The sequence below is a fragment of the Pituophis catenifer genome, unplaced genomic scaffold, assembly GCF_029215685.1.
Source record: "Pituophis catenifer annectens isolate HBS135680 unplaced genomic scaffold, rPitCat1.0.hap2 SCAF_1, whole genome shotgun sequence".
In the NCBI taxonomy this organism is placed as follows: Eukaryota; Metazoa; Chordata; class Lepidosauria; order Squamata; family Colubridae; genus Pituophis; species Pituophis catenifer.
Window position 1 is genome coordinate 172,869,692 of NW_027256881.1, and position 27,660 is coordinate 172,897,351.

The 27,660-nt window shown below is 44.2% G+C and overlaps 1 protein-coding gene across 6 annotated transcripts in view; it reads right to left on the bottom strand.

Moving 5' to 3' along the window:
* The window catches only part of SPAG16 (sperm associated antigen 16), a 581,714-nt gene that overhangs the window by 334,371 nt on the left and 219,683 nt on the right, over positions 1 to 27,660 (bottom strand). For all 6 annotated transcript variants that reach the window (XM_070933195.1, XM_070933193.1, XM_070933192.1 and 3 more), the window contains one exon: positions 15,158 to 15,301. In XM_070933195.1, the coding sequence (XP_070789296.1) occupies positions 15,158 to 15,301 (144 nt within the window). The remainder of the gene's footprint in view (positions 1 to 15,157; positions 15,302 to 27,660) is intronic.

Below are 27,660 nucleotides of genomic sequence, written 5' to 3' on the forward strand. Positions count from 1 at the left end.
TTGCTGTGCTTTGGCCGAGCCTGGCCAAATTAATTTTTTTTTTGAACAAAAAGTTTTTATTGTTTTTAAATTTCAAACAAATCAAACAAATCACTTATCTATTTAAACATTTGTGCAACCCCCCTTCCCTCCCCCCCTCCCCCGACTTCCCAGAAGAAAAACAGGGTATAGGTTTTACCAAACATACGCTAAAATGTGCTAAGTTAATGCAAGACATTAAAACTCCCTAAACCCCTTAACTCCCCTTCTACAGATTATTCATCAACCTCCCTTTAAACTCAAAATAACATAAAATTCTTTAGCCCTAAGAATTTTTTAAAAACCAATAACAAACACTAGTAGATAATACATACTTAATCATTTGGCTATTCCTCCTGCTTTTGTTCTCAATATTCAAATATTTTTAAAAATCTTGATACAACAATAACTAAACCTTAATTAATCATTAATTGAACTCTCAATTCATTTAGTTAATCATTGTAATTAATCATTAATACATCAATAGTTAGACCAGAAAAAGTTAATCTTCCCTTCTTCCTTTCTTTCTGTATTTTTTCCAATCTTTCTTTCTCCCTCCTTCTTTTATTTTGAGATGGTTTTGAATTTTAACTGGGGGTTGATGTATCTTTAAGACTTGTCCCTTTCTCGGAATCATTTCCTCTGATTTAGAGCCCCCATATCGACTCTTCTTGCTTATATAGTCAGTCAATTCATAGAACAAAGAATTAACTCAATCAGTTTGCAAAGAAAAATCCAGTTGCTGCATTTCAATTAATTGTGTGAAAGCCTCTGCCAAATCATCTTTATCCTCCGAAACCTCGTAGAGCTGATCAGTTTCTTCTTCTTTCTGCTCCAAATTATATTTTTGAAAAGTTATCTCAGTTAATTCCAAAAGGCCAGGAAGAAGGTTTGAGGATTCTTGAGGGTCAGCCAGTTCCAGCTTCTCTATCTTGGTCAAAATGTCTCCTACATTGTCATTATGCTTTCCTTCAAAAACATCCTCAGTTCCTTTTTTATCCTCCACCAGTTCTATAAATTTTTGTTCCATGATTGCTGTAAAGTTATTAATAATTTCAATTTGGTTATTCATGGCTTCCTTTATAAATTCTGCAAGGTCTCTAAAAAAAACCTCCTGGCTCTGTGTTTCAGTTCTCTGTGTCATTTCTAACGCCATTAAAGAGCCTCCACTTTCAGAAACTCCTTCCTTGGAAGCCATATTATTTTAAAAGAATTTTTCTTTTCACAACCATAAAGTCTCTTAAGCAGCTTTCTCAGATTTATTTGTAGTTTATCAAGCAAGATAGTCTTTTCTAGAACCAGGTCTCAAATCCAACAGTTTAAATCCAGTCTCTGAGCACAAGTCTATTAACAAGCACTTTCATTTCCTACTTTCACTTTCACACCCACAACAAAGACGCCATTTCCAGCTCCAGCTCAGCAAAATCAAATAGAAACAATGTATCCCAGGAGTTAAGCATATATTTGCAAAAGCTTCTTTTCCTGCTTCCGTTCTGTCTGCTTTTTGAAATCAATTAATCTTCTTCTTGAAAGCAGAGTTGGTCGCCGGCGTCTGGCTCCATTTGAACGGAGTCACCACGGATCCGGAGCTTCAGTGGGCTGAACGGGGAGCTCTCACCCTCCAAGCCCCTGGAATTACTCCAGGGGCTCCCGGGGAGCTCTACCCTCGCCCACCGGCTCTCCTCTCCTTCTTCTCCCAAAGGAGAGGTTTTTAAGCCGTCTGACAGCTGATTAGCGCTGTCAGAACGGCTCCAACGGAATCGCGGGGCTGGCGGTCCAAGAAGACTGTCTGCTACACCGGCGGTGCCAACCGGAAGCCCCGAGGCTGCCTACTCCCTGGCCAAATTAATTAAGAGTCTTTTAAATTATGTTGTCACCTGATGAAAAGTCCTGAAAACTTGTGTAACCTTTTGTAGTACAGTAGTTGGTTTGGCTCTCATATATCATTGTGAAACTATGTTAATTTATTCTTTAGTGAGCCAGGTTATTGTAATAACTTTGTAATTTATTCTTTAGTAAGCCACTGTAGCTATTATTTTAAAAATAAACTTGACACATCACTCAAATTAAAAAAATATTCATCTTTAGAGAATTGTGTATGTTGAAGTTAGAGCTCCAGCCTTGGCAACTTTAACACTTGTGGAGAATTCTGTAATTTGAAATCCACAAGTCTTAGAGTTTCTAAGGCTGGAGTCCCCTGCATCCATCTCTCTCTCTCTCTCTCTCTCTCTCTCTCTCTCTCTCTCTCTCTCTCTCTCTCTCTCTCTCTCTCTCTCTCTCTCTCTCTTTCACTCCCTCCCTCCCTCCCTCATTGACTGCTTCAAGGATGGCCTCAATGACGGGATCTACCACACCTGCATCTTGCCTGGGGCCCTGAGAACCCTACAACACTCTATGGAAGTGGATATCGACCTTGCCCGGGACCAATGCTGGAGGACTGGTGGATGGGGTGAGTCTTTCCCTCCCACTCATAAGAAACACCCCAGGAGCACAATGTGCCTCAGACAAGGGGGGAGGGGTACTGAGCTGCGGCATGCCGATCCAGCAAACCCAACCACAGCGCCACAGCAACCCCGAGAGAAGAGGCAACAAAACCAGCTCCAAGGACCCAAGAGACAGCACTGAAAGGTCTGGAGGTCATAGAGTTCACCCCTCCTGGCTCTGAGGGATTGGGAACTCTGACCAACTCAGGTGAGGCTGACAGTGATGGTGGCGATGATCCCCTAGTAAATTGGTTATAACCCTCCCTGTGGAGTTAGTGGTGCTCTCTTCGGGGACCCAAGAGAGGATGCTGGCTTTATTGGACTCAGGCTGCACTAGGTGCATAGTCAGTCCTGAAATCATTGAAAAGCTGGGACTGAGACTCAAACCGCTGGGGGCGCCCATAGAGTTTTGCCAGGTAGATGGGACTGTAGCTGGAGGGGGCCCAGCTCATTTTATAACTGAACCAGTAGAGATGAGAATGAGAAAGCATAAAGAGACTCTGAGTTTTATAGTGGCACCAGGGATGGAGAGGCCCCTCCTACTTGGATTGTCTTGGCTGCAGAAATGGAACCCTGAAGTGAATTGGAGAAGGGGGCTTTTAAAGATTCAGCAGAAAGTGGCCAAGGAAGAGGAAAAGTTCCCAAAACCTGGTGGTGAGAGAAACAAAGAGCAAAAGGAGCTGGGTGCAGCAGCTTGGGAGCCTCAATAAGTGAATCCAAAATCCCGAAGGAGTACTGGGACTTGAGAGATGTGTTTAGTGAGAAAGGCTCTGATGCACTCCCGCCCCATTGCCTCACAAACTGCAGCATTGAAATCCTTCCTGGAGCTAAGCTCCCAAAGCCTAAACTTTATTCAATGACTCCACATGAGCTAGGAGAGTTTCGCACCTTCATAGACAAGAACTTAAAACGTGGATTTATCCAACCAGCAAGATCATGAGTGGCAGTCCCAGTTTTGTTCTGGGAGAAGAAAGATGGGACTCTTCATCTATGCATTGATTATAGGGGGCTAAACTCTACTGAGTGTGCAAGCAGAAGCAGATGGGGGCTCAGATATGACCCCCGGTTTGGTACGAGTGGGATGCCATGCAGGGATGGTTCTAAATTTTTTTACTACCGGTTCTGTGGGCGTGGTTTATTTTGTGGGCATGGCTTGGAGGTCATGTGACTGGGTGGGTGTGGCTAGCTGGTTATGTGACTGGGTGGCCATGGCTATGTGTATAGGGACTACTCAGAGGGCTGAAAAAAGTCATTTCTGACAGGTCCTCGCACTTTTGACTGGTCCTCACACTTATGACCATCCTCACATTTATGCCCGTGCAGCATTCTAAACAACCATGTCACTCATTTCACAACTGCTTCTCTTCACCATGGTAATAAGATAGGGCAAAAAACGTAAAATGTGAGGACAGTCGTAAGTTTGAGGACTGGTCAAAAGTGCGAGGACCAGTCAAAAATAACTTTTTCAGCCCTCTGAGTAGTCCATATGCATAAAAGGATACAGCAATAGAGAGGGATGAAGGAAGGGAAGGGAAATTAGAGTAGGAGTGAGGGTAAGAGAGGGAGGAAGAGAGGAGGAGAAGGAGAAAGGAAGAGGAAGTAGGGAGGAGAAGAAGGGGGGGAGAGAAAGTAAGAAGGAAAGAAAAGAGAGAGGTGGTAGGTTTGAGGAGAAAGATTGCTGTACAATAAAAAAGATGAAAGGGAAGAAAGGCAACCCCAAACAAATATAAAGATATTAAGATAAAGAATGAATTGTTAAACTTTAAAGAATAAAAGAGAACAAATACGAATAAATAGCAATAATTAGAAAGACACATGCAAACATACAATGTATTTTCTTTGAACAGAGTATTTGGCCGGTTCACAAATTTAAACAGTGTTTAGTCATTTCAATTAAATTTACAATTTCTATATTTCCTTTTTGCCATATTTATTCCTCATCTATTTTTTAAAAAAACCCTTCATCCCTTCATATTACCCTTCATCCTCATCTCTAATCTTAATCAAATTCAATTTTTCCCTTCTATTCTATATTATACCCCTTCCCATTGTCATCTATTTTTATATCCATCCTCACATTGGTTAATTATGTAATATTACAGTTGTTTAATATAAATCCAACATTTTAATATAAATCAATTAGTTATATAACTATCTTTTTTGTATATCAATCAATATGAACATGAATATTCCAATTATTTCCATGCAATCCAATTTCTTACAAATCAATTAATTATATTTACCAATAATAATAAACCAAATGATTTCCCCCATATATTCCTCCAAACTACAACTTAACCATTTCTGCTTTCAACACAATATACAATTAATAGTATCTCAATTATTACAATTACCTAGTTAAATAGAGCTTTTTTTCTTTTGTGTTTTAAAATCTTGAACTCTCCTCTTTTTCCCTTCCCGCAGCCCTTAAAGGAAGCGGTTGTAAGGCCCCTTCTCAAGAAGCCTTCCCTGGACCCAGCAGAATTAAAAAAACTTTCGTCCAGTCTCCAACCTACCCTTTGTGGGGAAGGTTGTAGAGAAGGTGGTGGCACTTCAGCTCCTGCGGTCATTGGATGAAACAGATTATCTGGACCCTTTTCAGTCCGGTTTCAGACCTGGCCATAGCACGGAAACTGCCTTGGTCACGCTAATGGATGATTTCTGGCGAGCCCGAGACAGGGGTCATTCCTCTATCTTGGTGCTACTTGACCTCTCAGCGGCTTTCGATACCATTGACCATGGTATCCTTCTGGGGCGACTAAGGGAGCTAGGAGTGGGAGGCACTGTGTTGCGGTGGTTCGCCTCCTATCTCTCTGGTCGATCACAGTCGGTGCTGGTAGGAGGACAGAGGTCGACCCCTAGGCCCCTCGTCTGTGGAGTGCCTCAGGGCTTGGTCCTCTCTCCCCTCCTATTTAACATCTACATGAAATCACTGGGTGAAATCATCCGACGACATGGGGTGGGATATCAGCAATATGCTGATGGTACCCAGCTGTATATCTCCACCCTTCGTCAGTTCAGTGAGGCAGTAGATGTGATGTGCCGGTGCCTGGAGGCTGTGAGGATCTGGATGGGAGTCAACAGGCTCAGACTTAACCCAGACAAGACCGAATGGCTCTGGGTATTGCCCCCTAAAGTCTATGTCGATTGTCCATCCTTGGTTCTGGGGGGTGAGAAAGTGCCCCCCTCAGAATGGGCTAGCAATTTGGGTGTCATTGTAGACTCACAGCTGAGACTGGAACAACATCTGACAGCTGTAGCTAGGGGGACCTTTGCACAGGTTCGTCTGGTGCACCAACTGTGACCCTACTTGGATCAGGAAGCTCTCCTCACTCATGCCCTTGTCACCTCACGGTTGGATTATTGCAACACGCTCTACATGGGGCTACCCTTGAGAAGTGTTCAGAGACTACAGTTGGTCCAGAATGCAGCCATGCGAGTTATAGTGGGTGCGCCTAGATATACCCACATTACACCAATTCTCCGTGAGCTGCACTGGCTCCTTATTTGTCTCCGGGTGCAATTCAAGGTGTTGGTCATTACCTTTAAAGCCCTATATGGCTCAGGGCCAGGCTATCTTCGAGACCGCCTTCTACCACATAGCTCCCAGCGACCGGTAAGATCCCACAGAGTCGGTCTCCTTCGGGTCCCATCAGCTAAACAATGTCAGCTGGCGGGCCTGCGGGGGAGGGCCTTCTCTGTGGCTGCCCTGACTCTCTGGAACTAATTACCTCCTGAGGTCCGGACCGCCCCCACCCTATTGGCCTTCTGCAAAGCGGTGAAGACCTGGCTCTTCCGGCAGGCCTGGGGCCGTTGATCTCGTTATAATGATCTTGCGAGACCCAGCCACAAATTGGAGTGCATGTGTTTTAACGTTTTTAAAGTTTTTAATGTTTTAATGTTTTTCTTTTTAACATTTTTTATGGGATTGTTCGCATTGTTTTATTCTTTGTTGTAAGCCGCCCAGAGTCCCTTGGGAGTTGGGCGGCATAGAAATGCGACAAAATAAAATAAATAAAATAATAAATAAATGCGATGTGCATAGAAAATGTCTAACCACTGCCCCTGATGAAGAACATGTTGACGCATTTAGCCAAAGGAAAAATCTTCACCAAGTTAGACTTGCAGGAAGCTTATTACCAGGTGCAAATCAAGGAGGGTGATGAATGGAAAACTTATTTAATTGCCCCCTGGGATATTTCCAGTTCTGGGTGCTCACTTTCAGGAGCCCCCTGCAGTGTTCATGCAACTGATCAATGAGGTGATGCATGACTTTTTGTACAAGGGAGTGTTGGTGTATTTGGATGACATTTTAATATACACTGAAATGAGGAAGGAACATGTGAAATTGGTGCGGGCAGTCCTTAAAAGGCTCTGAGCCATTGAACTGTATGAACAGCTTTCAAAGTGTGAATTTCACCAAAATAAGATTGATTACCTGGGTTATCGTATCTCAAATGAAGGCATGGAAATGGACCCAGAAAAGATAAAGGCAATGTTAGAGTGGGCCCCTCCCCGCACTAGGAGGCAATTGCAAAGCTTCCTGGGTTTCACCAATTTCTACCGACAGTTCATCCCCGCCTTTGCAAAGATCGCATTGCCAAACACCAACATTTTAAAAACCAAGGGAGAGGGGAAGCCGAAACCACGTCAGCCACTTAAGTGGACCATGGAATGCCAAGCAGCATTTGAAAAGCTCAAATACTGTTCGCAACAGAACCTGTGCTGAAGCACCCTGACCCAGATGCTCCATTTGTAATTCAGACTGACGTGAGTGATGTTGCTGTGGGGGCAGTGTTATTGCGGAGGAATGCCCGGGGGTTGCTACAACCATGCACATACACTTCTAAGAAACTCACCGAAACTGAACAGAGGTGGGAGATATGGGAGAAGGAGGCATATGCAGTGTGATAGGCCCTACTCACTTTGCAGCATTTCATGGAAGGGCAAGGATGCCATTTGAGGTATGGACTGACCATAAAAATCTGGAAGCCCTGAAAACTCAAAGGCAGCTATCTCCTAAATAAATCCGCTGGGCTCTACACTTTAATCGTTTTGACTTCACCCTGCATTATGTCCCAGGGGGGAAGAATTTTATGGCAGATGCTTTGTCTAGATTGACCCAAGACAACAGCGTTAAAGCTGAAGTGGTCAAATCTGTTATCCCCTTGAAGCAGCTAGCAGCCTTGGTAACCACTAGAGCTCATGGGAACCTGTTAAGAGGCAGTTTTGGTGGCATTCCTTGAAGAAAGACATTGAAACTATATGGCCAGTTGTCCAGTTTGTGCTGTGGCAAAGAGACTTCTGAGGAAAGCCACAGAGCTTTTACAGATGGTGGCTAACTCCCAGGCACCATAGAAAGAAATATCTATGGACTTTATTGTGGAATTGCCTGAAAGTGGGGGGAATATTGTTATTTTGGTTGTTACAGTTCATTTTTCAAAACAGGTGCACTTTGTTCCCTGCCCCAAAATTCCCTCTGCAAAGATGTTAGCTAAACTCTTCGTACAACACGTGTATAGGTTGCACGGTGTGCCTGAGCCCATTGTTTCCAATAGAGGAGTGCAATTTACATCACAGTTTTGTTGGGAATGTTTGAAGTTGTTGGGAACTGCCCAGGGTTTAAGGTCCTCTCATCACCCCCAAACTAATGGGGCTTGTGAAAGAACTAACACAGTCCTGGAACAGTACCTCAGGTGCTACATTAATTACCACAGGACCTTTTGCTTTTTGCAGAGGTAGCATATGACAATTCTGTGCATAGTAGCATGGGGTTCACCCCATTTAAGGTGCCCTCCAGTCAGGACTTTGTAGCTATGCCAGAGCTGCCTCAAGAGAAACCACATGTACCCTCCTTAGCGGAATGGATAGCCCAACTGCAGAACACTTGGCCATATGCCCATAAGGCACTGGAGAAGGCATGTCAGGCACATAAGAAACAAGCCTACAAAAAATGTGTGAAGCCAAAAGATTTTAAATTAGGTGACAGAGTTTACCTCTCCACGAAGTACTTACAGTCCACCCAACCATCTAAGAAACTTGGTCCTAAATACATGGGCCCATTCCAAATTATTAAAGTCACTGTACAACTGGAGTTGCCCAAGAACCTCAAACATGTTCACCCTCTATTTCACTGCAGTCTATTGAAACCTGAAACTGTATCACTCCTTCGCCCTGCACCTGAGACTCCTCCTATACCCACTCTGATTGAAGAGGAGCAGCATTTTGAAGTTAAAGAAAGTCTAGATTCCAGGAAACATAGAGGAAGGGTCCAATATCTCATTGTCTGGAAACATTTTCCCCCTTCGCAGTCTGACTGGGTGGATGCTAAACATGTCTGGGCACCTAAACTCCTCCAGACTTTACATAGAAAATACCCCAACAAACCCTGATGGGATCACTGTTTTTGGCATGATGTATTGTATGTTTTAACTGTATAAATTCTCTCTGTCTGGCTAATGCCTCTGTTATGGGGGGGGGGGGCTGAATGTCAGCCAGCCTGTTGCTTGCTGCCATAGAATGTGGGGAAGGAATAGGGGGAAGCTTACATTGCAACTTTGCAACTGCTGTTATCTCCAAGGCCAAGTCCGTTGGCTCTGGTATGAGGCTGCCTAGTTACAAGGGGGTTGGGCTGTATACTTTGTTTGAAGGTGCTGTGTTCGCACTTTTTTGCCTCATAGTTTGCTTGAAACTATCTGCTTTGCCTAACCCTCTCCATTTATCCATGCTTTGGACTTGCATATGGTTGATTATTAATTAGCATATGATGGGAACATGACAGAAGAGAAGTAAACAGTCTGCATTCACAGTCTAAGTAATTATAAGTAAAACTTCTATGGGGATATTGTAGTGGCCTCATAACTGGATGTCCAATTCAGTTATCCAGGTGATCACCTCTAGTGCTGCTTCATGCACATCTTCTAGGGAACCAGAAAATGCACGTCATTGGCAAACTTGCACAATATGTTTAATAGTTTGCATATCAGCACCACAATTGCAATAAGGGGAATCTTTCCATCCCAACTGATATATAGGACCAGATGCAGCTGTACTGCCTTTTTGGGCCTCGTGGCCATGACAAACAGAAGTGCACAAAATCAAATATGGTTGATGAATCAGTTGAATCAGTGTCAGCTTTGGAAGCCATATTAGGCCGGAAGCTCCAATGCTGCCACCTTCTCATGTGTGGGAAAGTAGTAGAGGGGGGTTAGTAGACATAATAGCATTCTTCCTATTGGTCAAGGTCAGGGCAATCCCGCATCTGGAGAAGGAGTGGTTCAGGGAGCTGGATCGGGATGGAATGGACGTTGATTGGCGCATGTGACCGACTGGGTGGAAAAGGGGATGGTTTGGGGAGCTTTGATTTACTGGAGGAAAACCTGGGCTTTTCAGATTCGGGTTTCCCCAGATGTGCCAGTTTGCCTATTCTAGTAAAGAGGACTTTGGAAAATGCTTGTTTCCATGTCTTTACTTGAAGTGGGGGGTTTTCTGGAACGCTGACATTAACCCAAATCTCCCTAAAACCTAACAGCACCCTATAAGGGGGCTGTCAGGGGTACTGAGCCCCAGCATCTACCTAAACCCCAGGTGATGCGAAGACTCAGTGAAGATGGAGGAGAAAGGAGAAATCAGAGGAAGGCCCACCAGGGCCCCGGATGCTCAAGGAATTGCCGATCCCTTGCTTTCTCTTTCTGAAGAAATGGGACGAGCCATGGAGGCTGCAGAGGAAGCCCTTCGGCTTGGGGCTTGGCCCGAGGTTTCAGATTTCTGGAAGAGTTGCCAGTCTGGCCCAGCTTCAGGAGGTGAAATGAAGTCACCCCGTGAGCCAGACTGGACGATGGGGGCTGCTGTGGAATCCAGGAACTCCCGGGACTGTGACCGGCTGCACCCGTTGCAGAGCCAGTCCTTAACTGGGCTCCCAGAGAGTTTAGAGCGGATGGAAGTGGGGAGCTTCGCCCCCCTTCCCAACTCCTGGAGGTGAGCTGGAGGCTAATGAAACCAACATTTTCCCTTCCTGATCCGGGACATGGAGGGGGGATTAGTAGGAAGCAGAACCCCCCCTTACCCACCCAGAGGCGAAACAAGAGGATTAGCGCAGCATTCCAATTCTGCAGCAGTGGGGCATCAGACTCAGCTGGCATACGGAATGCAAAAAAACCCTTTCGGGGGCCCTCGCCAGCTTGCCTTCGTACTACCTCCTGCTGAGAATATACAGCCCAGATGGGGTTTCTGTCCCGGCCAGGGATGGATCCAGTGTCAGTGGTATCCCGCGCTGTCTGTTCCAAGCTTCCAGGGATCCCCCTGGCCCCCCTCCTATGGCCAAATGATCCTGGCACTGCAGGGGGGACTAATCCAGCAGCCGGCTAGAGTTCCCCACCCCCCTCCAATGCAGCAAACAGCTTAGTAGCCAGGCCCCCTCCCCCAGCAGCCGATGATGTTGCCCCACTCCTTTCCAGCCCAGCAACTCTCACAGCAGCCTGTTGGAATACAACAACCAAGAGCAGCCCCACAGCAAGTTCTATCCCAGCCAGCCGCGGCCCCTCCACCCGCGAGGCCAACGCCCCCCCCCATTTCAGAGCAACCTTTGATGGGACGCCAGGCAAGTTAGCTTATTTCCTTAGCAGGGTCTGGGCTCACGTGGATCAGTATGACGACCAATACGAATCAGAACGGGACTTAGTGTTGGCAATCTCAGATGGGATGAATGTGGGGGAGGCGTGAGGGGATAGAATTATGGGTGTGGGCATGTGTGCGCAAGACCTCCCCACCCTGTGCTCCTCCTGCTTTTGGCACGTGACGGCAAAAAGGTTAGCCATCACTGGTATAGGATATCCTGCTGGGCAGGATGTTGGACTAAAAGATCTCCAAAGTTCCTTCCAACTATGTTATTCTGTATTATACATATGTACACACACAGAGACATAAGCCTATTAATATTGATATATAAATCACCACCTTCCTTGCTCAAGTGCTGCTGTACTGCCTCATTGTACTGCAGGTGTTCCTGGAAAGTATGAATGAAGAATGCTAAGAGTATATGCCAATGATATATACTGTACTTTTCGGAATATAAGATGCACTTTTTCTGCCCTAAAAGAGGTGGAAATATTGATGTGTCTTATACTCCAAATATGGCCATTTTTGGCCTCCTGAAACCCCACCCCGCGCACTCCATTTTCGCAAAAAATGGGATGTGCAGAGGGTTTGGGAGGCCTGCAGAGTGCTCTTGGGGGCTGGGGAGGGCAAAAACGGGCCCATTTTTCACAAAAATGGGGCCATTTTTCGCAAAAACAGGACGTGCAGAGAGTTTAGGAGGCCTGCAGAGTGCTCCTGGGGGCCAGGGAAGGCAAAACCCAGACGTGCTGAAGGCAAAAACTAGGTTTTTTTACTTGTTTTCCTCTTCAAAATCTTGGTGCGTCTTATAATTCCGTGTGTTTTATAGTCTGAAAAATACAGTAATCCTACAGTAGTTATGTAAAGCAAGAAGATTATCCCAGTAGGCACCTTCAATATATTAGGAAAAACAAAATAGGAAGATGCTGGAGGTTGAAGATCAATTTAGTGACAACAGCAAAGGATCATTTCATGGGAAAACAATAGTAAATCATGCCTGCATTTTACCATGGATAGAAAATATATGACTAATAATATAGAGCTGAAAGTTGTGCCCCTAAAGTTGGTAGCACTCAATGTGCTATTGAGGAGTCTTTCCAAGTAATAATAGCTTTTAGGATGTGGCTAGATTAAAGCTATTGATGCTTCTTACATGCTTCTGAAAATCTGAAGCTGCAAAGAAAAATTAAAGATAGAATTTGAAATACAAGAAGCATGAACATAGGAAAGTTCAACACAATGAAAGATTAAAATAATGAATTACAGAGTGACATTTTAGACATTGAGATGGACTAGAATTGGACATCTTTCAGTCAGAAAATGTTTACCAGTCACAAAAAACAAAGAAGGAATATTACTTTCATTGTTAGGAGGAATATAGCAAGAACAATATTTGGTTCCAGTACAACCAATGATCAAATAATATTCATTAGATTTCATGAACAAACCTTTATTATGACAATTATCCAAGTTTTACTACAACCCTGATGCAAAAGAAATAAAAGTTTGATGAGTTATGATCAGCTTCAGTTTCAAACTGACAGAACATGCAAGCAAGATTTATTAATCAATTTCATAGGAAGACTAAAACTATTGTTATTAAGATCCTGTACCATTATTTCAAATTTTTCAATATTGTTTGAGTATTTAAATAGCCAGTACTGTTGTAATAATTAATGAGTTGGCCTAGGACCAAGGAGAACTACTGTATATACTTGCAGCTAAATAGTGCACAGATTTTGGAAGTGTATTTTTGGAACCTAAAATGCTTGGCTTATCCACGTGTATTTATGATAGGTACAAGAGCACTTTTGGCTTTAAAACTTTCTGCCCGAGCTACCTCATGGCATGTAATTGTAGGAATAAAGCAAAAGTAGGGTTGCCAGGTCTGCTTCCAAAAAATAGCGGACAATCGGGGGGGGGGGTTGGGGGTTGGGTTAAGTAGTAAAAAAATAAAAAAAATTTTTACAATTAAATTATATATTTTCTTACAAACATTTTAACACGTATTAAAATAATCACTTCAAAACTTTACTTAAAATTCAAAACATCAAATATAATAATATGTAAAATATTAAATTATATTTTACTTTGCTGTCGTGTGTATTTTTTATTTGACTGTGCAGCTTTGATCAATTCTTTGTGTTTAAGGAATAATTCTTTAATTTCAGTACAACGTTGAGAAATATTAAAAAAATATACAAAGTTCACTTCGAACTGATACAAGCAGTCGGTTACGTTTGTCAGTCCACAAATTTCCCATGACGCTGAAAATTCGTTCAACGTTTGCATTTGATACCGGAATTGATGCACAATACTGAAACAGTTTCAGTAAACTCGGAGCTGGCTCTTTCTTAAAAAAGTACGTCCACTTATCAAGGGATGACTCGCCCTGCAAATGAACATAAACTTCTTCTAAGGCAGAAATTTCATCGAAGAGGGTGTTCGGTGGAAGTTCTTCTCACCATGATGATAATAACCAGATGTTCGTCATTTCTTCTAAAGTTGGAGGATTATTGCGATCAATTAGATTGAAACAACTTAGCGTCTCATATACTGAATCGGTGAAATTATACCACTTTTCTAGGTATGCAATGGCTCTTTGATACACATTGATGGCTTCTTTCTTGAACTTTTGCACGGCATTCTCAGGCAAATGTTTTTTACGTAAGGCAAATAAAACTTTCATTCCAAAAAACTGCTCATCATATTTTTTTGCAAAGAATCACGCAGCTTACACATGATAATGTGAAGATCACATGCAAGAATTTTCTTGCTTTCCAGCTTCAGTAGGGCGTCTTGCATTATTGACATGAAGAAGTGTATGAAATATAAATACAATTCTGAAATTGTTGGTTCATCGTCCTTTGCGAGTTCATTTTCCTGATCCGAAATAAGGTTCCAAATAACCTTATGGCACTCATCAGATCCAAGAGAAATAAAATACGATTTTAGAGGTATCCAGTTTAAAAGAAGTCTTTCGACTGCTTTAAGCAAACTTAACCAACGTGTTGGAACATGGCGCAAAACTTCATGGAATTCTGACTCGCAAAACTCAAAAAATGATTTCAACTCTTCTTGTTTCTTCGCAGAATTCGAAAATTCGGCAAAAACCTTCAGCACTACATTTTAGATATCAAAAGATAACTGCTTTAATGCATTTTTTGCGCTGTTGTGTAAAATGTGATTATTGCAATGAGCATTCGATCTTTGTCTCATTCTAACTTATGAAAAAAAAGACAAAACGCGATTCTCCTATCCTTATTCTCTTAGACTGTACATCTTTAGATTACGTACCATTTCATCATAAAGCTTTTGAATAAAAAAAAGTCCACTATTTTGTGAAAAAAAATAGTGAACATAATGTGAAAAAAGTGGACTGTCCGCTCAAATAGTGGACACCTGGCAACCCTAGCCCATGTAGGCTGCCTTGAAGAAAACTAGGATAGAAATCTACCCCATAATCCTATAGAGTGATCTTAGTGTGTTTATATTTTAGTATTGTGTTAACAATTCTATCTTTTACTTCTCTTTTATGTCTTACAAGCTCCAATTGTATTATTTAACTTTTCTTGATTGTATTCTACTGAATACTCCAATATAAAATAGTATAAATGAGAGCTTTTCCTCAAATCATATAACATACTATGTTACTTTCTGAACTGAAGAAATGTCTGCTTCTTTAAAATAATATAATTCTTCTTTGATTTATGATACTGAAACAATTACATTCCAATTATTGATATCTAATAATAATTGTTGGTGTACTGTACCATTGAGAGAGAAATCACACAATTTTCTCTGCATAGACTGGAGAAAATACCAATGACAAAAATAAAATTGACATTAAAATAAAAATGACATTCACATGTATCTAGTTTGTCTGTACAGTATTATAAAACTAAAAGATTAGATTAGATGAGACCTGGAAATCTGATACAGAAGCATGTGGGCTAAAATTTACGATGTATTGAAAATAATCACTTTTAACAGGTTAAGGCCCAAAAGAATCAATGCTGGTTTCCAGTACTATTTTTACTTACCTTGGATGGAAGCAGCATCCAGAAAGCCAATCTGTGTGACCTTCACCCTTCACGATAATGTTCCCATTAGGAAAGGCCCACATTTTCCATAAGCGATCATCACTTCCAGTGACAATAATATCTTTTCTTGGATGTAAAGCCAAGCTGTAAGTAGCAAATAAAGAAATTGAAGATTAAAACTGAAAAAAAATGATATAATTTAGAAACTGAACTGAAAGAACTCAGAGACTAACATCACTTAGCTTCTGTTTCTCATTCTTTGCTAAGTTAACTTCTGCTTTCAAAAAGGCTTTTTCTAGCATGACATAGCATAATATGGGAACGAAGCTAGAAATGAGCAGAGATCAAGACAGAAGATGTTTAGATGTAAAAAGCCCAACCCATCTTCACTTTCTAAAATTAGCAACCTTTGGAATAAACTACTGTATTTACCAGAAAAAAACATGACCCTGAATTCCAACCCACCCCCAAATCAGTATGCTCCTAACATACTTTTATACTGTATATCTCTGCATATATTTGCCAAAAGGCAGATTCCAAGAAACAGTAGGACCAAGAAAAAAGAAGGAATCGGTATTAGTTGAACCAATATTATTAATTATATTAATAATATTATTAATTATTAATGCAATTTCCCTGTAACAAAAGTAGCAAAAGAAGGCAAAAAGGTGTTATCAGGATTTTGTCAGAACAATAAACAGAAAACTGTTGCGCTTAACACAATAATGCATGTGCTTCAGGAGGTAATATAAATGATGAAGAAAGGCATTTTGAAATTATTACTATATCCACTTCAATCTTCTCTTCTTAAAACTAAACATAGTTAGATTGTTCATTCTCTTCATTAGTTTCAGCTGTCTTTTCAGCTGTCTTTTTCAGCTGTCTGAGAACCTTCCAAACTTCACTGAATACTTCTGAAACATTAGTTTCCAAACCTGGAAATCATATTTAAAATAGGATCTAATTAAAGCAGAATAAAACAGAACATTACTTTCTCCATGAGAAATATTCTTCTTTTGATGCAACCTAAAATTGCCATTTTGCAAGAATCCCATTAATTTATATTGTTACTAAAATCAAATATCTTTTTTGCAACTGTTGTTAAGCTTGGTGCTCCTCATCCTTAAGTGATGAACTTTGCACTTATGTCTGTTAAATGTCATTCATGTCTTTTCAGTCTATTTTTCTAACCTATCAAAACTTTTAAATATTATTTCTTTTCTAAAATATTATCTATCCAACCTGATTTATGTCAACTGTAAATCTGATTAGCATTTCTTCCACCTCTTTATCCAAGTTATCAAATTAAAAAATATTAAATTCTACAATGCCCAGAATGATTCAACATCACACTCCAATTGATGAAGAATATTTAAAAAGTACAAATTTAAAACTAAAGGTTATCAGGCAATCTAGCTAGAACTAGATTACAAGTAGTCCTCGATTTACCACCATACATTTAGCAACCATTTGAAGTTACAATGATGCTGACAAAGGTCTAGTCCTCATACTTATGACCATCACACCACCCCCCACAGTCATGTAATCACAGTTTAGGTGCTTGGCAACCAACATTTATATCATTTGCAAAATCCTATGGTCATGTGATCACACTTTGTGAGATTTTTGCTGGTTTTCAGCAAAAAAATGTCCATTCAGAAGAATGGATTCACATTTATGACTGTGGTCTTCACTTAAAGACTGCAGATTTGCTTAATAACCATAGTAAAAATGGTCCCCAAATCAGGTCTGACTTGACTGCAATGAATTACAATTGAAATTCTGGCCCCAATTGTGGTTTCCACGCATTCCATCAGCCAAGGTCACAGGAGAGGGGCGGGGGAGTAGCGGTTATTATTAGAGAAGGCCTTAGGCCGAGGGAGACCACTGTACCTCAGACAGCTGGTTGTGAGTCCCTCCTTGTGAAGTGGGCCACGGGGTTCAGATGGGTTTGCTGATCACGTACCTGGCTCCCTGCCATGTGGCGGCAGCCCTGCCCGAGCTACTCAACGTTATTGCCGCGGTGGCGGTTGATACCCCCAGACTTATGGTCATGGGGGATTTCAACCTGCCATCCGTGGGTGAGGCGTCTGAGGTGGCTCGGGAGTTCATGGCTTCCATGACGGCCATGGACCTGACCCAACTAATTCATGGCCCTACGCACACTGGGGGAAACACACTGGACTTGGTTTTTGTCTCTGGACAGTGGTTGAGTGATCTCGAGATAGGGGATATAGTCATCGACCCCTTGTCATGGTCAGATCACTCGCTCCTTCGCCTTGACCTTCGAACCGCGGCACCCCGCTGCAGGGAGGCGGAACCGGTAAGATGGTACCGCCCCAGGCCTGATGGAACCTGATAGGTTCCAGATGGAGCTTGGGCCAATCCCGGAGGTTCTGGCTCACGCCTCATCTGGGGACCTATTGGCCGGCTGGGATAGGGCGGCTGCTGGAGCCCTGGATCGAGTCGTGCCTTTGCGGCCTCTGACCCGGTGCCGATCTCGCCTGGCTCCTTGGTTCACCGAGGAGCTGAGGGAGATGAAGTGCCGGAAAAGATGCCTAGAGAGCTGTTGGAGGGCTAGTCTTTCTGAATCTGACCGAACACTGGTAAGATCTCATATTAGGAGTTACCTAGTGGCGATAAAAGCAGCAAAATGTACTCAATTTACTGCTCTTATTGCGTCATCAGATAATCGCCCGGCCACCCTGTTTAGGGTGACCCGCTCCCTGCTCCACCAGGAAGCGCGGGAGGACCCCTTGGAGGGAAGAGCCGAGGATTTTGTTCAGTATCTGTATGACAAAATCACTCAGATTTGGGCAGGTCTGGACTCTGACAGGATAGATCCAGCGAGGGTAACGGAGACAGGTCTTGAGACTGTTATCTGGGATGAGTTTGATCCTGTGACCCCAGATGACGTGGACAGGATTCTGGGTAGATTGAACACGACCACATGTTTGTTGGACCCGTGTCCCTCCTGGTTAGTGCTGGCTTCCCGGGAGGTGACGCGAGGCTGGCTCCAGGGGATTATAAATGCTTCGTTGGGTGAGGGTATCTTTCCCGCCGCCCTGAAAGAGGCGGTGGTAAGGCCTCTCCTCAAGAAGCCTTCCCTGGACCCGGCAGTATTGGCTAATTATCGTCCAGTCTCCAACCTTTGCTTCATTGCGAAGGTTGTTGAGAGTGTGGTTGCGCGACAGCTACCCCAGTAACTGGATGAAGCGTCGTATCTAGATCCGTTCCAGTCGGGCTTCAGACCTGGGTACAGCACGGAAACGGCATTGGTCGCGTTGGTGGATGATCTCTGGAGGGCTCGGGACAGGGGTTGTTCCTCTGTCCTGGTCCTGTTAGACCTCTCAGCGGCTTTTGATACCATCGACCATGGTATCATGCTGCACCGGCTGGAAGGGTTGGGGGTGGGAGGCACCGTTTTACGGTGGTTCTCCTCCTTTCTCTCTGACCGGTCGCAGTCTGTGTTGACAGGGGGGCAGAGATCGACCCCGAGGCCCCTTATATGTGGGGTGCCGCAGGGATCGGTTCTCTCGCCCCTTCTGTTCAACATTTATGTAAAGCCGCTGGGCGAGATCATCCGTGGTTTCGGGGTGAAGTACCATCTGTACGCTGACGCCACCCAGCTGTACATCTCCACCCCGGACCACCCCAACGATGCCCTTGAAGTGATGTCCCAGTGCCTGGAGGCCGTACGGATCTGGATGGGGAGAAACAGGCTCAGGCTCACCCCATCCAAGACTGAGTGGCTGTGGTTTCCGACGTCCCGATATAGTCAGCTGGCGCCATCGCTGGCTATTGGGGGCGAATCATTGGCCCCCACGGAAAGGGCTCGTAACTTGGGCGTCCTCCTGGACTCACGGCTGTCTTTAGAAGAGCACTTGACGGCCGTGACCGGGAGGATTTTTCATCAGGTTTGCCTGATTCGCCAGTTGCGTCCCTTTCTAGATTGGGACTCGTTATGCACAGTCACTCATGCCCTCGTCACCTCTCGTCTGGACTATTGTAATGCTCTCTACATGGGGCTCCCCTTGAGGTGCACCCGGAGGCTCCAACTGGCGCAGAGTGCAGCCGCGCGGGTGGTTATGGGAGCAACATGGAGCTCCCATGTAACACCTCTCCTGCGCGAGCTGCACTGGTTCCCGGTGGTCTTCCGGGTGCGCTTCAAGGTTCTGGTTACCACCTTTAAAGCGCTCCATGGCTTAGGACCTGGTTATTTACGGGACCGCCTACTACCATCAACAGCCTCCCACCGACCAGTACGCTCCCACAGAGAGGGGCTCCTCCAGGTGCCGTCAGCCAAACAATGTTGGCTGTCGGCCCCTAGGGGGAGAGCCTTCTCTGTGGGGGCACCGACGATCTGGAATGAGCTCCCCCCAGAGATACGGAGGATTCCGGATCTGCGCACCTTCCGCCGCGAGTTGAAGACGCTTTTATTTCATCAAGCTGGCCTCGCCTAAATCTTCTCCCTTTTAAGTGTAAATTTTAAATTTTTAATGTATTTTAAAATTATGGATATTTTAAATTATGGGTATTAATTCAGCCAAATTTATTTAATTCATTTTATTTGATTTTAAATTTTGTATATCTATGTGTTTTATTTCATGGCTGTGCACCACCCTGAGTCCTTCGGGAGTAGGGTGGTATAGAAATTCAATAAAATAAATAAATAAATAAATAAATAACAGCATTCCCATAATTTATTAAGCTAAAATTTGCTCCTCACAAGTCTACGTTGGTTGCTACTAATTGTTTCCAAGCTGTTACAAATCATTCTTGTTATGACCTCTTCTATAGTCACCCTGTATATCATAGTGTTAGAGTAAACTGGATCATTATTTTTTGGATCATCCTCTCCCCCCACTCCCCAAAACAGAGACTATTCACCAGTTTTCCATGAGTTTTTAAAAGATTATACATTTCTCAAAGATCACCCAGTTTCTTCAGGATCCTAAATGCTATTCACCTGAAGATTTATACTCTTTCAGAGTAAAACAAACAAAACTCATTCAAATATTTATATATATATTCCATGAGTATTGTTATGTATGTAGATTTTGGGCGGGCAGTTTGAATTAACTGGCCGTCAGCTGATTGGCTGACCACCACAGCTGCAAGGTATATAAAGGGAGCTGTTTCCCCTGGTCAGTCGCTGGATTCTGACTCTACAATAAAGAGCTGTTGTCACTCACTGCCTGGCTTGCTGAGTCCTCATTCACCCAACTTAACATTGGCGACGAGGATGGGATTTTGAGGCCAGAAGCCATGGAAAGAGCTGAAGCCATGAGCCGACGAGAGAGCTGCAAACCTGAATCCAGCCAGGCGAGCGAGCAGAGTACTTGGAGAATCTACCAACGATGTCTGCCTACATACCGCCAGCACCTTTCAACCCCGCGGAAGAAAAGTGGGGATCCTACATGTCCCACTTCGAATGCTTCCTGGTGGCCAGCGATCTACAGGGGCTACCCGACGTACGGAAGAAAGCCCTGTTCCTGAGCCATTGTGGACCCAAGGTGTTTGATATGGCCAAGGCCCTGTCGGAACCGAACTTGGTCCACACCATCTCGTGGCAAACGCTTCAGACACTGCTGAAGGACCACTATGTCCCAATGCCATCAAAGTACGTGCTGCGGTTTGACTTCTGGCAAACGCAGCACGAGGGAGAATCGATCAGCGAGTTCATCGCTGCCCTGCACAAGGCCGCAAACCAGTGCGAGTACCGAGACCTCGATGAGATGCTGCTAGAGCAACTAATCTGCGGAGTGAGAGATATTTGCTTGCAGAGAAGGTTGCTCGCAAAGACAAATCTCACACTACACATCACACTGGACGAGGCGAGGGCTCATGAATCCTCCTCCAAGGCAGCCGAGAGACTACAGGGGACGGCACAGAGCAGAACAGCACAGAAGTCAGCCCCGGTTCACCAGGAAACCGTAGGCACGGGGAGCGAGGAAGAGTCGGACGAGGATGTCTGCCGGACCGAACAGGACCGGCAGGACTGGCGAGGCCACCGAGATGCCTGTGCGAGTTGTGGGGGACCCCATCTGTGCCAGACCTGCAAGTTCCGAGACGCCATTTGCCGGCAATGCGAGCGGAAGGGGCACATCACTAGAGTCTGCAGAGCCAAGCAGAACCCCCATTACAAGCCGCAAAGCAACGCTAGCCAATCAGAGACGGCACAGCAAACGAGAACCAATCCGAAGGGCGGCTACAGGAAGAGCACAAAATCCGAGGATCTTGAGGCCTGCACCATTCGAATCGGCTGGACCTGCACATCCCCTGGGGAGAAGACCTACACGACGGTCGACATCGAGGGACATGAGTGCATAATGGAGATCGACACCGGATCCCCAATTACCATCATGTCCTGGGACAAGCTAAAGAAGGCCGTCCCCAGCATCCAGAGACGGCAACTATGGCACCAGCGGCTGGGACTGCGCGATTACCAGGGGAACCACATCCCCGTGGAAGGAATTGGCGAATTCCAGGTGGAGTACGGGAAATTGCAGGAGAAGCTTCCCCTCACCGTGGTCAGCGGAAAGCTCCCAAACCTCCTGGGCATGGACTGGTTCAGAGCCCTGGGCATGGGATTCACCGAAGTCCGCAACGTGCGAAGCACCCTGAAGGATGACCTGATGCAAGAATTCCAGGACGTGTTTGACGAGCCGCTTGGCAAGTATGTGAGGACCCCTATTTCATTCAACCTCGACCCCAATATTGCCCCCATCTGGCTGAAACCCAGGAGGGTACCTTTCGCCCTAAAGCCCAAGATTGATGTGGAACTGGACAAATTAATCAAGCAGGGGGTGTTAGTGCCAGTCGATCATGCCCGATGGGAGACCCCAATTGTAACCCCCGTTAAGTCAGACAGGTCTGTGCACATCTGTGCAGACTATAAGTGTACAATCAATAAGGCCCTGCAACAGAGCGCTTACCTGGTTCTGATCGTACACTATCTGCTGCATTCCCTAGGGCCCGGCAAGATCTTCGCTAAACTCGATCTTGCGCAGGCGTACCAGCAGTTGCCAATAGATGGCGCTACCGCAGAGGCACAGACTATAATAACACATAGAGGTGCCTTCAAGTGTACCAGACTCCAATTCGGAGTCAGCATAGCTCCAGGACTATTCCAGAGCACCATGGAGCAACTGTTACAGGGGATCCCCGGGGTGGTCCCGTATTTTGATGACGTGCTCGTCACCGCAGAAGACGAACAGCAACTAGGGGAGAGGCTGAGACATGTACAAGGGAAGTTCAGAAGTGCAGGACTCAGGGTCAAACGCAACAAGTGCATGATCGCAGTCCCTTCTGTGGAGTTCTTGGGGTATCGGTTGGTGAATCCCAGCGAAATGGTGCTGTGACAGCGATCGCTGCTTGCAGTGCCACTTTTTTGTTGCGTTTTGGGGTCCCTTCGAGGCGTGGGAGCTTGGAGAGCTCCGCGGACGATAGCGGGGTGTCAGCAGGCAGAGCGGTGAGGAGCAAGCACTCTCTGCTGGACCGACTACCGCTGTCAAACTAACGCGGCACGTCTGCTTTAAATGGCAGACTTGAAGCTGTGATAGCCAACAAAAGGCAGGAAGCAAGAAGATTTCGGTGAAGTTGGTGCCTATTATCATTCGTACTACTATCCCTTAAACACGCTCGGAGTGAGTTCAATTGGATTGTGCTGGCTGCGTCTGATAAGAAGGATCCTGGAAGGAATTGGCGGCGATTGTGAGGTTGGAGGAGATTGGTGGGAGATGAAATCGCAGACGTGCTGGTGAGACTGAGGACATTTTTAGAAAGGGAGACGGAGCCTTCAGTGGATTGGATTGATACTTTGTTTCGAGCAAACAAACTTTGGAAAGTTAAGAGTGTGGAATAGACTAATTGAATAAAGGAACTGGATTTTGGAAGTGCGGTAGCTGTCAGGACTAACAATAAGATTGTCTCGAGCTGAGAGACTGAGGAGCATTTGGGGAAGATAACGTGGCTGATGAAATCTGAATGACAATGCAAATGGAGAGTGATTGAACTTAAGAGCAACGCGAAGCAGATCATACAGCAAAGCGTGCCTGCTGCATCATTGTAAAAGAATTTTTTTTTATATTTTTTTTGGTTGCTTTTCCCTTCTGCTCTTTTATGACTGAGAGAAGTTATTGAGCAATTAATCAACTAATCAATTAATTAATCAACGAGTTGGGCAAATAACAACAACAAGAAAAAAAAAACATTAGAAAATTTATATATCTTTAAGTATATATCTATATTAATATTATATATATTACATATTCCATTTTAGATAATCTTAATTAATTGTGAACTTATTTAAAATTTATTAAGTACTTTTTAGATTTTTTATTAAGGAATTTATATACGCTATAATCTTTTATATTCTATAATTGGATTTTTCCCTTTCTTCTCCTCCTTTCTTCTTTCAATTATTGATTCTTAATTTTGATTAGCTCTTTATAACTTAAAATATTGAATATTGAGATTGCATAATTAATGATTTATATGTGTACTTAGATTGCTCAAGAGATATTAGAAAGTCACCAGTGCTTAAGTGTTAAATAAGAGTAGGTAAAGATAATTTGCTTAAGTAGTGGTAGCAGGTGAGAGGGTTATCTTAGTTCAAATTAGTTTAACTATTAATTGATCAATAAGTGACTTATTACAAGATAGGTTTGTGCAATAGATAAAAATTTGAATTATTGATTTATTGTATTACTAAACAATATTGAATAGTGGAACGGAAGGGAACGATTTAATATAAATTCATTTGATAGAGGCAGTTAAATATTGGTGGATGACAATTTGGAAAAACATTGAAAATATAACAAGAAAACAGAAAAAGATATTAAAAGAACTTTTACGCAATTTTTCTAAGGGACAAGGCAACAGTAGTGGAGCCCCTGCACAGACTGTTGGCCAAAAAGTCCAAATGGGTTTGGGGGAAGGCTGAGGCTACCGCGTTTGCTGCCATAAAGAAACTCCTGTCGGCCGAGAGTTTTCTAATTCAGTACAACTCTACGCTTCCCCTAGTGCTAGTCTGTGATGCGTCCCCCTTCGGCATGGGGGCCGTCCTGAGCCATAGACTACTGAACGGTCTAGAGGCACCCATCGCCTGCTACTCCTGGACTCTTTCGAGCGCCGAATGGAACTACAGTCAACTTGACAAGGAGGCCCTGGCAGCTGTCTCAGGAGTCAAGAAGTTCCACAAATACCTGTTCGGCAGAGACTTCGAACTCATCACAGACCATCACCCCCTTCTGGGTCTCATAGCAGGGGACCGACCCACCCCGGCAGCCCTATCTCCCAGGATGACACCCTGGACCATCTTCCTGACAGCATACTCCTATCACCTGGTACCAACCAGGGGTGAGCATGGGCAACGCCGATGCCCTCAGCCTTTGCCCATTACCGGACAGGATAGAGGACCCCACACCCGGAGTTCCAGTCCTGCTGATTGACGTCTTGGACTCGTGGCCCATCACTTCAGCAGAGGTGGCGAGGGCTTCAACCAGAGACCACGTGATTAGGAAAGTCACGAGTTGGGTCACGAGGGGGTGGCCAGAAAAGACTGAGGGTGGGGAATTCAAACATTTCGCTAACAAAAAGGGTGAACTGACAATGCAAGGGGGTTGTCTATTGTGGGGCGATCAGGTCATTGTTCCCTTGTGCCTAAGGGAAAAAGTTTTGAATCTGTTGCATGAGGGGAACCCCGGGATCGTAAGAATGAAGGGGTTAGCTAGGAGTTACATTTGGTGGCCCCTAATGGATAAAGACATCACTGAGTGGGTGGGGAAGTGCCAGCCCTGCCAGGAATCTAGGCCAGACCCTCCCCCCCACAGCACCAGTCAGGGAATGGGAATGACCCCAGGGTCCCTGGTCCAGGATCCATATAGATTTCACTGGCCCATTCCATGGGCAGGTATTCATGGTCATCATGGATGCTTTCTCAAAGTGGTTGGAGATCAGACTCATGAAAACCACTACCACCGATGCCGTCATTAGGGAGCTAAGGCAGTTGTTCGCCACCCATGGCCTACCGGACACCTTAGTCTCAGACAACGGGCCCCAGTTCACGGCCACACAGTTTGAGGGGTACCTAGCAGAGTTGGGGATCAGACACGTACTCTCCGTCCCATTTCTTCCGGCTAGCAATGGATTGGCGGAGAGATTTGTGAGAATGGCTAAGGAAGCCATCTCACGCCTAGGCTCTGGGGACCGGCAAGAACGGATAGACAAATTCTTAACGGCCCAACATGCCACACCATGCACCACCATAGGCAGGAGCCCAGAGGAGCTTCTAATGGGGAGAAAGCTCCAAGGAGTCCTAGACAGGCTACACCCCAGTTATTTCCCTGACAACTTCAGAGGAGCAGAGAAAAGACTTAGAGTTCACAGTAGGGATGCCAGTGTTCGCTAGGAACTATGGGAACGGGCCCCTCTGGGAAACCAGGACAATCATGAAGGTCACCGGGCCCAAGTCTTATAGGGTAGACATGGGAGATGGGAGGATTTGGCGGCGGCACATTGATTAGCTACGGAAGCGTTTAACCGCCAACACAGAAGACATCTTCAACGAACCGCTCCCTAACTACCAACCGAACTCTAGACCTAACTCAAGCCCGAGTCAAGCAGAGGACTTAGCTGTTGGCCCCGAGATCCAGCGCTGCCCATCGCGGAAGATCAACCAGTCAAAGAAGTCGCCGCCCACAACAAATTCTCGGAGGTTCCATTGGCAGAGCAGGGAGAAACAGGGAGTTCCTCCGACCTGCTTGACGCCACACCTCCAACTGAATTGCGCAGGTCAACTAGGGTGCGGACACGCCCTACTCACCTGAGAGACTATGTATGCTAATGTCCACCTCAAGTGACTTCTGGGAGGGGAGGAGTGTTATGTATGTAGATTTTGGGCGGGCAGTTTAAATTAACTGACCGTCAGCTGATTGGCTGACCACCACAACTGCAAGGTATATAAAGGGAGCTGTTTCCCCTGGTCAGTCGCTGGATTCTCACCCTACAATAAAGAGCTGTTGTCACTCACTGCCTGGCTTGCTGAGTCCTCATTCACCCAACTTAACAAGTATGTTTCTTTCAATCTCAATCTTCAATCCTAATCTTCAAAATTACCTGGTAAAGGACTCTCTCTTTTCGTGGAGAAGACTGAGGAAAAATAAAAATTGTCCAACTCTTCCCAATGGTGTCCACAGGAGTTATCACTGGCTTTAAGTGGCAGGCACGACTGAATAATTGTAGTTGAAACCAATGCAACACAAGTTAAAGAGAGAGAGAGGATGTTGGTTCCCTGGTCTTCCACCAATTTGCAACCAGCAACTTTATAAGACTCTTCCTTATTTTTCTTACTTGTTTCTATTTTTTCATCTCCTCTGAGCAGCTGCTACATGAATTCTTATCTCTTCCTTAAACTTTTAAACATAATCTTGAACATACAGCCTCCCGATTGTGAGGCGAGAACTCCATCTCTAGGCCACCACACCACTCTTCTCCTTAGGAATGCTAAAGTTGCTCAAAAATTGCACAACTAGAAGCAAATACTACTTAATTAGTAGCTGGGGATGAGGAAGTGACATAAGTATGCTAAGGTTACTTCTTGAAATAAGAGATCACATTCATTCTCCAGGGATACCAAGCATGTAACATTAATTAGATGTTTTATTCAACATTGTTAAAAAGTTTTATTTCATCTTTTCACAGAGTCTTCTTAGGGCTTTGCAAGTTTTGCATGAAATACTTCAGGCATCACTTAAGTGCAGCAGCTCTCTATGATTCATTAAATCAATATTTTTTCAAACTTCCACTAGAGCTTGAAAACAATTTGCTGGTGCTTTTTCTTGAAAAACTGCATTAAAGTTAATAAATGGACTTCTTAAAACAGCAACAGCTTTTTTAGTCAGCAGAGAAGCTTGAAACAAGGTCTTCTTTAATGTACATAAAAAGGCAGCTTTTTTTATGAATAATTTTCATAATGTGCACAACTCCACTAATGATTCCAAATACAATGGTTTTGTAGGCTCAAATGAAAGTTCTTTGATATGGTGTATTTCTGGTGATATAAGTGCACTTTTCACCTTTCTTGAGCAGAAAACTGAGTCTTATCATGAAGCAACTATTTATAAGCCACTTTTACATTTACCTGTACATTTATAATGAAATGAAAAATTTAATTCTCTTCAAGCATGACTTTAAAATATTTTTAAAGTCATTTGCAATTAGCAAAAATATTAAATTAATATTTAAGAATTTGGGTTACAAAATACACAGGTCAAGCAAATTCTCCTGACATTATTATTAAATACATTTATTAAGGATGAGTGATATTGTCACCTAGATCTCCAGCATGCGATTCTATGTTGATGCACGCTTGCTATTGGCTGCAATAGTAACAAGGAGGGGTGGGTTTGGCATTTGGGTTGCGGAAGTGAGCTGATGAGGTGAAGTCCCATGTGAACTAAAAGGGAGATTCGCTCTAAAGCATTACTACACTGCTGAGT